This window comes from Ischnura elegans, chromosome 6 (assembly GCF_921293095.1).
Source record: "Ischnura elegans chromosome 6, ioIscEleg1.1, whole genome shotgun sequence".
NCBI lineage: Eukaryota > Metazoa > Arthropoda > Insecta > Odonata > Coenagrionidae > Ischnura > Ischnura elegans.
This window is the reverse complement of record NC_060251.1, coordinates 103,367,002-103,382,286: the sequence shown is the minus strand read 5'-3', so window position 1 is coordinate 103,382,286 and position 15,285 is coordinate 103,367,002. Positions and strand designations below refer to the sequence as shown.

General features: G+C 38.1%; 1 protein-coding gene across 1 annotated transcript in view; it reads left to right on the top strand.

Annotated features, from left to right (window-relative positions):
• The window catches only part of LOC124161282, a 212,939-nt gene that overhangs the window by 156,654 nt on the left and 41,000 nt on the right, over window positions 1–15,285 (top strand). Inside the window, exon 3 of the mRNA XM_046537580.1 lies at window positions 3,360–3,473. Coding sequence (XP_046393536.1) covers window positions 3,360–3,473 — 114 coding nt within the window. The remainder of the gene's footprint in view (window positions 1–3,359; window positions 3,474–15,285) is intronic.

Sequence of the window (15,285 nt, the reverse complement as noted above, 5' to 3'; positions counted from 1 at the left end):
GAACAATCGTAATCTGAACAAGGCATTAATCACCTCGCCCGCCTACCGCCCCTCCCAAATTGAATTCCCTCCCTAAAGGTCTATTTCTCTTCATTCAGTCAATGAACCCAGCCCCCTTCCTCTCCCCTCCCCGCCTAACCCAACGCCGATCCCTTTACGAACGGTTTTCAGCACCCTCTCTTTCATTATTACACCCTTTGTCTCCTTTCTTGGCTAATTACCCCGGCGCTAATCAGGACGGACTCCAATCTAGACCCTTCGATTTTTGTGCGGGAACATTGAAAATTAATTTGCTAATCACTCCGCCAGATTCCTGTTTCATCATTAATTTTCCCTATTCAATTTATTATATGGATCATTACTCTTCTTTAATCCGCAAGCCCTGTAATTATTCTTCTTATTCTTTAAAATATCATCCTTCCTCCATCGTGGTCTTCAGACTCCGTTCTCGATCACTTCATCTTCTCGATTTTCATCCATAATCACATCTTGGACATCTCGATCATATTTGTACCTGTCTTTCTGAGAATCTATTTTCCGATCAGCGGTGTTTGCCCAGGGTCCTGGAACCTGATGATCCAGCTCTATTTGCAGCAGAGTTTTCTCCTATTATAATTAATGTGTGCGTCATCATCATGAAATATGTATCTGACTTTTATAGACTGATTTTTCATCACTTTGCTTACATAGTGCCGTGTACTGAGCTTCGTCTAATTTATTTCCCCAAAAATTTATATTGCCTTTATTTCGATAATTACTTTGTTCAGTTAAGGATTGTCAGTTTTATGTAAATATACTCGGAGACTTTTGTTGATTGATCCCTGGCCGTTATTTTTACGTTATTGGTCATGTGCGAAGTGATTATATGAGAACAATCTCTCAGTGTTTTGACCCGAAGGATGGCTAGGATAGTTGAGGTAGAGCTCTCCCCGGACTGAGTCGCAGGGCGGTGAATTTTCACACATTTGTGGTAAGGGAAGCAGTTCTTTCATTCTTTTAATATTTGTGTTTGGAATTAAACCCATCGATAATGCGAGAGCAATAGAAAACAATGTACAGCATATGTATTACAATTGAAACGTATTTATAACTTCGGAATCTTTTACTAGTTGGATTTGGTGACGTAGCAGTGTATTTTGTTCTGATGATACGCACGAATTGAGGAAGGAAAGTGAATATGGCTATATGGAAGTTGAATCCCTATACAAGTCAATGAAAAATTCTGTTATTTACTGTCTTGGGTGTTTGGTTCTAAAGAGTACATGAAGTACCCAGAAGATATTTGATAAATTATGATTAAAAACAATGCATTTATTTCAAAACTGTTTTTCTTCATTTTAAATAAATTTTCTGGAAAATCACCTTAATGTTAAAGGTGATTTTGAATGCTGCACTAGTTATGTTTTTTAATGCGAAGCTATTATGCACATTCTGTGATGTCTTGAGGCAGTATTCTCTCGCGTACTTCCTGAAGTCAGACGATAAAGAATCGCTCCCTCAAATAATCAGTGCATTTGATCGCTCCGAAAAATAACGGTGCAGAAATTGCTTCTTTTATCATCCCTAGGTGGTAAGTTGTGGTCAACATGAAGACTCGGCAAGTGATTCATTAATTTGAACGAAAAAATTATCTACGAGTAATAAAACGCAGATTTCCATTTACTTGTTCTTACTCGAGTAAGGCCAGAATCCTTTAATGTACCTTCTATTGTATTTTTATCTATTCGTTCTTTTGTACTCATCTGGAATGGTCTTGGGTTCTATGCGGCGATATTCCCGCCATAAAGCTGGGGTTTTATGACAATGATATCACTGGAAAGGCAACATAATATGAGGATATTTTATCACGATATTGAAAGTCAGGATGGGCCATAAAAGCCACTGCGAATTAGCTAAATATAGATATTTGGAGAACAGTTTCATTTGCCTAGCATTATATAGTGGTTCCATCTCTCTTTATAGCCCTTATAACCTTGTCATTCTGATTCTCTGTTCATCTACTAAGTCTTTTCAGTCAGTGCGTTTTATGCTTACCTTATTTCGCGAAGTAACATTTCATGGTTCTAATTTCTCATGCTACTCCGGCCCTCAAATGAAAAAAATGGATGAAAACCTAAACTGAGCAAGATGATACCTTCCCTTAATTATTTTTCCACGAACCTGCCGTCGCGTCGCTTAGATTCGGTGGATGAGTCTCTTTGATGTGTCAAATATCCCGAATGTTTTTTTTTATAATATTAAAAATGGAATCTCTCTTACGTTTTCTTTTTAATTTTTCGTCGAGAATGGACGAGAATTAAATCCTCCCTTAAAGATATACATTGTTCTATCCGTTTGCTTTGGGAATTTAATTAGGTTTTCGTGTAGTAATTTGTTTTGACAACCTTGTTTAAGGCCTTCAAAGTTGGAGCTTAATTTCAGCTTGTGTTAGCGTTATGTCCCAACTTTTATGCTTCATAAAACTCATTGGGAGTAATTAAGAGATCCTCATTGATCGAAGAAGCTACTGATTTAATGATTTTAGCTCCCTACAAATGGGAATATAACCATTCTAAAATTATTTTTTACAGTGGTCCTGACAAAATAAGATTACGCTATCTGCATACGTAAGCATGGTATAAATACATTTCATATACGGGAATAAACCCACGTTAGCTTTGGTTTATAGAAAGAGGAAGAAGAAAGCAACTCAACAAGTCGATTTACGATTCATCATAATGTGTGCCGTTGACCTGTTGCAATAGGAGGCACATATACGCAACGAGACGCTAAAATTATATCCATTAATGGAGGAAGCATTTTGCTGCATTTCATGTAACTATAAGTCACGGTGCCGGTTAGATCTACATTTTAAAAATTAGCTACATTAAGATAAGCGCAATATTTATTTCCAAGTGCTTACGTACCTAAACACTGCTCGTAATTATGAAGAAGAAAACTCTTATATCTTTGAAATGTTCCTCAATTGCAATAGCGGTGGTGACTCGGTAACCATTTTTCAAGAAACTTAACGTCGTCTGTACGTCTTTTCGATGATTTTCGACGATAAATGACTCATTGACTGCTTACAATTAGTTAATTTGAAGATCCAACTGATGTCCAAGTATGGTCGTTGTTATCCAGAGATACCGAGTAACTACCCCTGTTGTTTCCTCGGCGACTTTGCTTTTCAACTGGATGAAAGCTTCGTATCTTGTCTCGTTTTTTGGTCCGGATCTTCCTCGTCATCCCGGTTAAACTTTTTAGCTGGTAGACAGGGGACTTATGTGTAATCTTCTTTCTTCCTGAAAAATCTGCCGGTTATATGTGTATTTTTTTCTTTTCCTAAGTCACTCATTTCATTTCTCCTTTCCTTACAGAGCCCGAGCAGGATATTGTGGGTTACACAGGACCACCTCGGCCCACATATGAACCTCAGGACCAGTTCGTGAGTCGCGGACAGTCGGCGAGGTTTTTCTGCGAGGCTTTTGTCGGTGAGTATACATTTTCGGTCGTGCAAACAGTTTATGTTGAGAAAAAATAAAGCTCCCGGCTCCAAAACTTTTCCTGAAGACTCACGATCAGCTTGGCTTGGACCACTGAGTTGCATTTGTGGAAGTGTTTGTGCTAATTATCAAAAATTAGCCTAGAATGAAAATAAAAAATAAAGATTCCGCGGTAATGGTTTGATCTCTGAATTATTCTCGGGTTTTCTTCCGCGTCAGTAGACTTGTGGACGACAGATTCGCTGGCTATCCAGCCAGCGTCTTCAGATCGAAGGTGTCGACGTGTGGTTTCTGCCTCGCTTGTATACCGTAGGCTGGCTGGGTCCTGCTCTCTGAATGGCTGTCTCTTAGATGAGGCATGATGAAGGAACTATTCGTCCTCTTTGTTGAAATTCTATGGTGTTTATTTGGATTTATATGGCTTCCCTGATTTTTCGTGGAAAGTATCGGAACCTCTTAGTTAAAATTTTCGTCTCCTAAACTTTAGTTTCGTGGCCTGGTCCGTTTAGCGATTGCGGTCAGTTGAAATTGCTTATTTTTCATCGCCCTCTGGCGTTCTTTTATCCGCACATTCATCGAACGGCAGGTTTCTCCCATTCAACTGATTTTTAATGTTCATCCATTATTTTATGCTATAAAAAGTCTGATGGAGTAAATCTTGAGATCATTTGTTGCGTTATTATTTCATACTTTTTCTGCTTGTTTTGTGCAAATATTTATTTCTGCATTACGGCCGATTCTTATTGAATTTCGTTTTTCGTTTGTTCAATGTGCCCACGCGCGTGGTTCATCTATCCGGGAGTGAAGCGAAAGGCTCTTTTTATTTCCTTTTCCCATCCCAAAGTCAGCGAAATAAGGGAGAGGTAGAAAAAAGGAACTGGACCAAAAATAAATGAACTCGTGGTCGCTTGTCCCTTTGTCAACCTTCTTTGTCGCCGAAAGCCTGTTTCACGCCGCGCTCCTTCCAACTGGAGAATGTAGTTAGCTCCCTTATAAGTGGAATGCCTGAAAGCCCACGGTGGACGTGTGGTGTGTAGGAAAGTGCTCGTAATATGTTTAAGTTCGAGTTAGAATGTTACCCGCGATCCTCGTCGGCGTTTTTTTTTTATTTAATAGGTTCGAGTTAGGTGGCCTGGCTTCTTTTCAGCGCATACAAAAAAAGCCAGTATAATGCCCCGCGATCCATTGGTCCCTAAAGCATCTTTAAGTTTTGTCGTGTTTCAAGTGGTGGAGAAGAGACTATTAGGTTTATTTTCTCAATCTTCTCTACTGCCTTTGTATTTGAAGAAGTGCTACCGATAAATCCAATGACCATGGTTAAAAAAAAAACCCTAACGTTCTCTCTGGCTTTTCGTTTTATCTTATTATTGTTTGTAGCCCTAAAAAGTTTTAAACCGTAGTAAAACCTTTCTTCCTTCATTACAAAGGGACAGCTCTTAATTTATAATTCAGAACCCCAAAACTGGAATCGCGAATCTCGATATGTTATAGTTGGCTCGGACAATCGTAGCGCTAAATTCATGACAATTTGCGATTGTCATATGATCGTTTCCTGAACCCTTTAATTGCGTAAACAGTTCATACGTCTCCAGGACTACCTTTTGGTTCCAGCATCAAAAACTTTCCGTGAGGAGTCATGACGAGTTTGCCGTGGACCACATTCATATCGCATCATGAGTTGCGCTGCTCATACGCAACACCTTAAGCAAAAAGTTCAAAATTACGTCATGAATGTCAGATGAAAAGGAGTGCGATGTCAATTGCCCGGGTTGATTGCGTTACTGTCTCAGTGATGAAATAAATTATTAGGACTGTCGATGTAAACGTTCGTTTGCTCTTCCTTCGAGTTAGCCCTTACGCGGACGAAGTTTTTGAGTGGAATTTCCTGAGATTAGTCATCTTCCCTTATTTCTTGGAACCATAAGATTAAGAACTCAATTTTTGCACAAAGGTTAAGAAAAGACTTAGCTGTTTCACAAAATAAAATATATTTGCGACCGGTTTCGATACAGCGTATCATCATCTGGCAATTACAAGTATCAGTACATAGAATTTATACCCTTGAAGGCGTTAGAGGGGTGGTAGAGTGGAGGTGGAGAAAGGGGGGACATTCGGAGTACCCATTATTGGATGCAATTAGTTTGATTGTGTTTAGCTCCTTCATCCTGTTGTAATTCGACAATGGAATCAATCATAATCTGTGAAGCATACAATGGTTTGATTATGATTTGATTATTATCATAGATTATGATTGATTCCATTGTCGAATTACAACAGGATGAAGGAGCTAAACACAATCAAACTAATTGCATCCAATAATGGGTACTCCGAATGTTCCCCCTTTCTCCACCTCCACTCTACCACCCCTATAACGCCTTCAAGGGTATAAATTCTGTGTACTGATACTTGTAATTGCCAGATGATGATACGCTGAATCGAAATCGGTCGCAAATATATTTTATTTTGTGAAACAGCTAAGTCTTTTCTTAACCTTTGTGCATCATGAAGGAGTTTCATCATGTTACGCCAACCACCGTCGCATTTAACTCAATTTTTAATGCTTTTATATCTTAAAAGACTGTCGGAAGGATTTTCACTGACTGAAAGAGTATCCAAACCCTGCCATATTAAGGAACAGAAATTCCCTGGAAGCATGCAAATACGTTATCTAAAGAGATTCACTTTTAGAACGAAATTTTAAGTGAAGAGGAGACGCAAAATCCTACCTCGCTTTCTTTAGAAATCGTAGTGAAGGCGGTTTCAATCGTAGTAGAATTATCCGTTATTGAATATTAGCTTAAAAAATCACGGGAGTGTGAGGGGCTTTGAAATAGTTCATTTCTCAAGACTACAGCATTCTGTAAAAATAACTTTCATTAAAAATCAGTATATTAATAATATATGATCTATTTAATTTAATAACCAAATCCGCCTGTGACGCTTTCTGGAACAGTAAAAGTTAATTAGATTATTATTATGCCTATTAAGAGAACGGTCACTCCTGCCCGCCTGGTCGTATCTTGTTTTCTTGTGACCTATTGCTTATTTAAAAATTACCATATTTTCTTTAAATTTTCATGGTACTTAGACTACACCATTTTAACATTTACCTATGTCTTAATCATAAAATATTTACGTCTGAGAAAATATCTGGGGGAAATTTTCATGTTCAAGATTCGAGAAAATGTCCACTCGGGTCTCCTAAGTGTAACCTGAAAATTACAACATCATAGTTTCAGCTTGTTTAGTAATATGTCATGAAAAAGGATCTTTGGAGAGGAAGTGATGAGTCCTCCTAATAGTAAACTTAATTTTTTCCTCGATCGAACCTGATTGCGACCAGAGCTCATTTTGTCTCGGGGGTAATGGGGTATTAACCCGTGAGCCTCCCTGGCTACGGTTTTGATGATGAGCAGGTCTCCTGCCTTATTCATGTCAACAGAGCCATTTTTTAGCAAAGCTATTGGTGAACGGAAAATTAAGCAAATGTATGTGTATTTACTTGATTTTATTCAACTTCATCCGTAACATTTTTCATGTCACATGAAAACAACCGTGTACACGGCCTAGCGTTAATTCAAATGTAAATCAGAATCAATTTTGGTGTTCAATATCATTTTGAATGATCCATTTCGTGTATCATGTGAACTCAGTTATGATTGGGGAGGAATGTTCTCTGGGCGCTTCAGAGGGTTTATCTGCACGACGCGACGTGTGTCATAGTTCTTTCTTTTTTCAGGAATTCAATATTACTGTTTTCGTCCTCCAGGTACTCCCGAAGGTCGTGATTCTGTTAGTGTGTGCAATTTCTCATATGATCAATGTTTATAGGTTACCATGTTACAGTATAATAATGTGATTTGATATTGATTAAGTTCTTGTATCGGTTGTGCCTGTATGACTTCTTCAAAAATAAAATAATAAGAATATTAACAAAATACAACAGGTTATGGGTCCAGTCACGACATAAAAGAAGAAAAGTTGTATGTGGATCTGCCAAACTCTGCCTGACCGCGGTGTCTCGCGCGTTTTGTGGAATGTTGAAGATAGTGAACATAGATTATTCTGTTTGACTGGAGACCTTAAAAATGGATTCTGTATTTTCTGTTTCTCTTTATACAGTTTCAATTTTAGATTGCGTACACTGATTATGTTTTTCTTGCACTCTTCCATTTTTAAAGACTAGACGCAGTTCTATGATTTAAGTCGTTGGTACTATGCGAAGCGTCAAGTAAAAGAGATAGTATTTCAAGCAAGTAATCTTTTGCGCTATGGCGTAACTTTCATGCATACGTATAGTTTTAACCGATTTTTGCCAATCTCCGGCGAAGTTGTAAGCATACAGTATAAATAGCCGCCGAAAATTTGTAAATTTCTGGATATAATTAAAAAAAAACATTTATTTCGTAACAGCATCATTTATGCACCATCTACTTCATTCAAAAATCTTATTTTAGCGTGAATCTTCATGATCGTTCACTCCACGGTGGGAAATAATACTCCGGAAAGGTTGCGCTTGTATTTTTTTGTTATCTTTTCCTACCGCAGCAGCCCTGGCTGACATGAAAAAATTCGTCCTCTCTACCGCATACCTCGCGTAACAAGCTGCTTGATTATTCATCAATCGCCATCGTAAATCTCGCCCCGAATTGGGGTCTGCCTTCGTGCTCTGAGGGCACGTGTTTCGGGAACGTGTGACTTTTTAGTATGGAAGAGCGAGTTACTAACGACCGATTCGATTTAATTTGCATACCATACATTTATCTCGTAATTTTCTATAGTACTATTTTTATTATTTTTACGATTATTCCCCTCGGCGGTTTTTCTTTATATTGGCTAAGAAATATTGGGATCTTGCTCATCGAACACGTTGAGAGGGTAATTTTTCTTTGAATTTTCTCCCTCAAGCTCAGAAGGACATCAACAATTCACTTTCTTTGGTACTACATTTGATGTGATGATGCATTTTTAATGCCCTATTATATTTGAATTTTACTACCGGTTAAGGTAGAAAACTTAAATAAGTAAGAAAACTTAAAAAGCAGTGAGGGAGCAATTTGTCATTACTTACATTTTGAGTATGCTTCTCTATGGAAGTGAGGTATGAAAAATGAAAGCAGCGGAAAAATCTAGAGTAGATGCATTTGAAATGTGGTGCTATAGAAGAGTGATGAGGATCAAATAGATCGGCCGAGTTGGTAATGAGGAAGTCCTAGGAAGAGTAGGAGGGAAGAGGAGCCTCATGAAAACATTGATTATAAGACTGAACAGCGTTACAGGCGATATCTTGTGACATGATGGCCTGATGAGACAATTATTGAGTGGCAAGTGGATGGCAAGAACGGAAAAGAAAGACCTCGAACAAAATATATGGAGCATGTAAAGAATGATGTGAAATAGAAGAAATTCGGAGGTGTTAAAAGATTGTCTTATAGGAGAATTGAGTGGAGAGCTGCGTTACCGATCTTAGATTGTTGACCAGTGATGGTGATGAAACTATATTGCTTTTATTTCTTATGGTCTCTCGGGTTATGTAGTGGGTTAAATAAATACGGAGTTTCTCCCGAGTAAATTGCTGCTTCGCCAATCGTTGGAAGGTAATATGCCTGAATTAATCTACGTATTTCATCTAATAATGACTACTTCATTCTCGAAGCTAGTAGGTTGGTACTGGTAGATAGATTTCAGTTTGTGGTTTTATTAACGTAGCGTCCTCCAATCTTGGACTGTTGACGCCAGTGCGATCAAAGGTGTGAAAGTGATCTCTTATTCCTGTCATCATTCCATTTATCTTTTTTTTCTTTTGGAATCCAGAAAAGGTAAATAGAGAATTTAATGCGAAATTACTTCTTTCGTAATATTATGATGGAAAACCTGGCAACATGAATTTTTTGGATGAGTTTGTAACTTTGATTTCGATTCTTTCCTGGTGGACCGTGGGGGTGCTGATTTGAATGTATTTTAGGAAAAAAGCGGAACGCGAAAGTTACGAGTGGGGCTTTCGCGTTTCGACGAAATACAGGTGCCAGAATCACATTCCACTTGTTGGACTGCCTTTTTTGTGTCTGCGTTTTTTTTCTCCATTTACATTTCGAATGTTTTACGAATGACTACACTCAGATGATTTATTTTTCTGTTCCGCGAAGTAGAGAGAGAGAGAGTTCAAATCGATTGGTGTTCGAAAAGCGTTTTGCTGGAAGAAAAAATATTCTAGGCCAAAAGATGAGAATCTCCATTTCTCTTGGTGACCATGATATTTCTTTCACCCTCCATTTCTTTGCTAGGAAATAATATTTCTAAATGCGTTGTGCCTTTTAGTCCTTGATTTGATTTGTTTAATTTAGTCAATATTCACTTTTATCTCTCTCGCGGAATTCATGCCAACTGCCATCCAAAATTTATTCAGCAACCCTCCCATGGGTAAACGAATGTTTTACCTAAAGACGTTACAAGAGTTTATGTAATTTTTATGCTACGCAATTTCGTTATTTCATCGAATTCCTGCTATTTTCGTATTAGAAGCTTGTTTGAATCGGTGGTTGAATTTATAACTATCTCGATTACACATGAAAATGAAATTTTCAAATAAAAGTAAAGGATACCCATAACATTTACAATTTCGAAGAGAGGAAATGCAATGTTTATAAAAATTAACATTTTTGTACATAGTGAGCATATGAGTACTTAATTAAATTATATTCTTAAAATATGATTTTGTTAAAGGTTTTCACGTACATTTAACTGATATTCCTCTCTTGCACACCTCTGTTACTCTTCATATCTAAAGTATATAGTTTCCCATTTGCGTTTGATGAAAAGTGTTACTTGGCTAATGACTGCCGTACGCATATTTAGTGGCTTTCCTACGAAGAGGTGTGCAAAAATAATCCGTGCGCTCCTAATGAATTATAGCTTGAAATATGTTCGTGTTTTCCAGCTCCTTCGTTGCCCTTAAACTAGGCATAAAAAAGTCATTTAGAATATTTATCGAAATAACTATAGATGACTGAAAGTCTGTTTTGTTGGAACTTACCTGTATTTTCATCATAATGCATGACGTATAAAATATATAATTTAAGTAATAAAAAATGTTTTTCTACCCCTTTATATATTTGTATTACTTACCGTAGTTTTAATGGTGTAGTACCTTTAATTGTAAATATGTTTAACCTGTTGACTATAACGGTGATGGAATTATTTTTACTCTCTCGCTCATGAAGAAATAGTCAATTTGATGGCCAGGTATGAGTCGAATGCAACTAGAAACCGTCCCGTCGGCAATCATGGGCAATCTCACTCGGGTGGCCACCAGAAATCATTTCATTCAGAAAAAATATTCTTTGAATCTTGATTTTCGTGATTTTTAGCGAGTGGTCTTGGAACCTTTCTCCTCTCTTTCTCGCGTCTGAATTCGCGATACGGATAGTGGTTCAATTATCCGGAACATGGTTCTGTCGCCCGCGCGCCATTAACTTTTTCCCTGAGGAGAACTGTTGAGAAAAGGCCGGGAAGGGGTTGGTTGCGGATGGGATGGAGGAGAGGGACTGGGCCCATTGATTACTTCCGCCCACCTCTCCGCATGTTTTAACTCTCCTCATCCCTGCCCTGCTCCCCTCTCGCATCCTACCTATTTTTCAACGTTAAGACCGCTTTTCATAGCTCTATGTATATAAAGGAGAATGCCTGTTTGTATGTCCGTTATACATTTCCATATTGCTATACGGATTACGACCAAAGTTGGTGCGTAGGTGCATATATTACTCTCAAGCCCATTAGTGCTACTTGTGATCATGTCCGACTCGTCCTTTGCGTCATTTTCTCGAAACAGTTTGTTACGTCACGTCATGCAACTTATGCGATTGGACATCCTGCCGGGTAGGCACACCTCTTGACGATATCTAAAAGAAAACATAAGAATCCCATATGATAATGAAATGCAAGTTACAAGTTTCCCTCTTCCATGGGTACTATCCCTCCAGAGCAGCGCCGGGTGGTCTACTAGGTAACAATAAATTAAACACTTAGCGTAAGATGCCGAGCAGTAACGAAGACGCAGAAATTAAAATTTAAGTTCTGCTGGAAAACAGATGTTATTGGGTACTTCAAAAATTGTTGAAGAGTAAAATCCTCTCAAGAAGCTCAAAAGTAAGGATGTTTTACATTATGATAATACCTGCTGTATTTTATGGATATGCGAACTTGAACCTATGCAAAAAAAATTACAAAAAAACTAGCTTGATTTGACTTTAGCAAACTTCATTTGTGAAAAAGGCAATTAGAATTCCGGTGATGAGCTTAGGTTCCATTTTTATCTTTTTTGTTTTATAACGGATTTTAATTACATGTACCTATCAGTTTTTCTGTAAAGTACGCAGTATTAATCTACATTTTTCACATGCTTACACGAGCAGCACCCTAGGGCCCTGTATAAAGGACCAGGCCAACAGAACTTTAAAGAGACTCATGCACTGAGTGGTGAAAAACTCGACCGGGCAGTACTCGAACCCGAAACCCCAGAGTAAGCAGGCAAAAACTTCACCCCGCCACCTTCAGGGCCGGCTAAATAATGGCAATTACTCTTTAAATGCTTTGTTAGTTGCCTTGATAATGCCTTGCGATAAGTTATTGATTACAAAATGCGTCTGAACATATTGATTTATCCACCTCAGTGAACATTTTTTTTCGCTAGTCCAGGTTGCATGCTGAAGTTTCAGTCTCTTTCATTCTGCAAATCCCGACTTGAAAAAGTCGGCATTGCTTACACACGGTGTCTGCAGGATTGAGTGAAGTAAAATTATCTTTGAAATAATTTAGGGGTACAGAATTTCTACGAAACCTGGGAAAGCAATGCCTCTCACGATCAATAAATTGCTCCTTCCCGCATCAATTTCTGAATCCTACTTTTTTACAGCGCCTCATTTTGTTATTAATGCATTATTACATTTCAAGGCCGAGTGAGTACTTACGTCCGGAGTCGAAATTGCGATGGTTAGTTTTGAGGAAGGGAATAATTATCGCGTAATAAAGCTGGTATGGAAAGGCCGAGGAGTAGATTATTAATTTCTTCCCCCGGCGAGTTTCTGCGATAAAGCTGGAACGAGCCACAATTTATGGGAGGGCCGAAAAATTAAATATTAATAATTCTAGTATATCCTATGGTTCATCATGCCATTATTGATGCTGTAAAACTTTGAAACTACACTGAAAAAACACTTTGGATATGATAATCGTAGGTTTGGGTGTCACACCCAACGCTGAGGTGAAGGAAAGGACTTGTCCATACATTTGGTTGTGTCACCCAAAGGGAATAGGTGATGAGGAGTTGGATGTTCCAACCACTCCTTTGGTTGCTACATCCAAAGAAGATGGACGAGTACTTTGGGTGTGAGAACCAAAGCGTTGGGTGGCTCATCAGAACAATGTTTGGATGCCGAATGAAAAGTTTAGATCACCTGCCCAAAGGATTGCGCGCCTACCCCTTCCTCCCTCCTATTCAGCCCCACTACACCTAAATATTGTTCTTTTTTCCATTTCTAAATAGGCAACTAGGACAGTGCAACTAAAAAATGAGAAAACCTAGCTCTGTAGTTGTCATAATACCTATCTATTATCACATAATTCAACATATTGTAATGTGCGTGGGTGGAAAAATAAATATCCCCATATGTAGAACACAAGATAGAACATTTATTTCCAATATATAAACACACAGTTACATAAAATTCACTCCAAACACACAATTTTTCTTAATCTCTTCTTGTTTATTCTCCTTTCCTCGTCAATAACCTCCGTGCCAACGCTCTCGATGATTACTCCGCAAGGTTCTCGATGAATCCATCGTTATAATATCATAAAAAGTGCACAAAACACAGTGAATTAATATCATTATCAAATTCTATGCCAATAACATAAAATATTATTAAAATACAATCACAACATATTATAAATATCATCGGGAAATTCAAGAAACGTGAGACAATTTAACCTTAATAAATAAAGGTCAATGTTAATAAGCACAACAGCACTTCCGACAAAATATGATCTGAGAGTTTGAACTTTGTTTTAATAAGCACATATGTGCTTATAGAGATAACAATAGGAATCTGAAGAACTCATAAGCAAAGGGTGGTAGTGCGGGCATGAGAATTAATGCAACATGGCGGTGAGAATAAACACAAAATGGCCGTGAGAATAAACAACAACTCGCAACTTACCAGCGAACACATGGTTATAGGCTCCAAGTCCAGCCTTCGATAAAGGCCGTTTTACACGGTACACGGAATTGCGCAGGTTAGAGCTGCATTAATTTCTAAAATGGCGTGGAATTGCGCGAATGCATGAACGAAATTAGAACAGGGGCTGTTTTGCCGTCTCGCATCCACGCATTCTCGCATGTGTTTTAGCAATTCACCGCTTTACACGACGCAATTTTGATTGCGCCTTCACACGTACGTCAGACTGCGCAATTCCGTGTACCGTGTAAAACGGCCTTAAAAAATTCGCCGTCCCCTCGTCCATAATCTCGAGCAGCAAGAGCAGCGAAGCACAAGCGACAGCAGAGTTCGCCCGTTTTGCCCACAACAAGTCCACACGTGTCTACGGCTTCCACGGCTGAACACAGAACTGCGGGTGCTGGAGAGCTTCATGAGATTGCCACCAGAGCGCGTTACAATAGATTTAGATTTCGCACCTAAACCGGTAGAGTGCACTAACCATAACTTTGGTTCTCCCATCCAAAGGACGTTGACTGGACGTGTTTGGTGTGACATTCTTTGCTTTCGGTTCTCACATCCAAAGAGTTAGTTCTGACGTCGCATCATTCTTGATGGCATATCCAAACCTCCCCGCCCCAAAGGGTTTAGGGTGTAGCATCCAAACCTGTTCTCTCAGTGTACTGTAAACGTTAAAATCAGTGATCTGGAGAAAGTGAAATGAAAATACTTACACATTCCAAATGTTTATGCTTAGAATATGGCTTTAAGAGATCGAAAGAGATCAAGAGTTAAAGTAAATACTAGCGCTCACTAGCAGATTGTGTATTTTCATAGTTATCCATGCCTAACTTCTACGAGGTAAACTCGCCAATTGTTTAAGTAATTTTTTTAAATCGCGATTTGTTACGGTGTCCCAATTATATATTCCAACTAATTATCTATTTGGGATTATAAATTTTCTCGATCTTTCTCAGATTGTTGCTGATACTCGTACCGTTGTCGAATATCTCTGCTACTTAAGAAAATTGCCTTCATCGGATTTTAATCTGTTATCAACGAAACACAAAAGCATAAGTTTCGACAGATCTGGAAATAAGAGTTATTAGACATCATTGAAGCCCATTGTTAAAAATAATTTTAATTAGTGCATAATTCATTGTCATTCTGTTTCACTGTGTTCCTTGCTGCTTGATTTTGAATAAATCGTTATCCGGTAATCAAATACGTATACGGGCATAGCTTTATCTACACAACATTACATGTTTTGAGTATTTGATAAACCTCAAATTGAAGGACGTTCTGTATAAAATATATGAATAAATATTTTTATCATTGACGTGTAGACGTGAAGGTAATTAAATGCGAGAAAATTGATGATCATGGAGAGTTCCGTAATACCATCTCATGATTGTTAACTACGTTATGAAGATGAGTATTAGGGACGCAGAACCTTTATTTTCATGAGATATTTCATTTTGATGAGATATTTTATTTGAATTGATAATAAAAAAACTGATTTTTATCAATGCAGTCTCTCAGAAAACATTTCGGATATGTGAAATATTTCATTATTGGGAGTCTGTCTT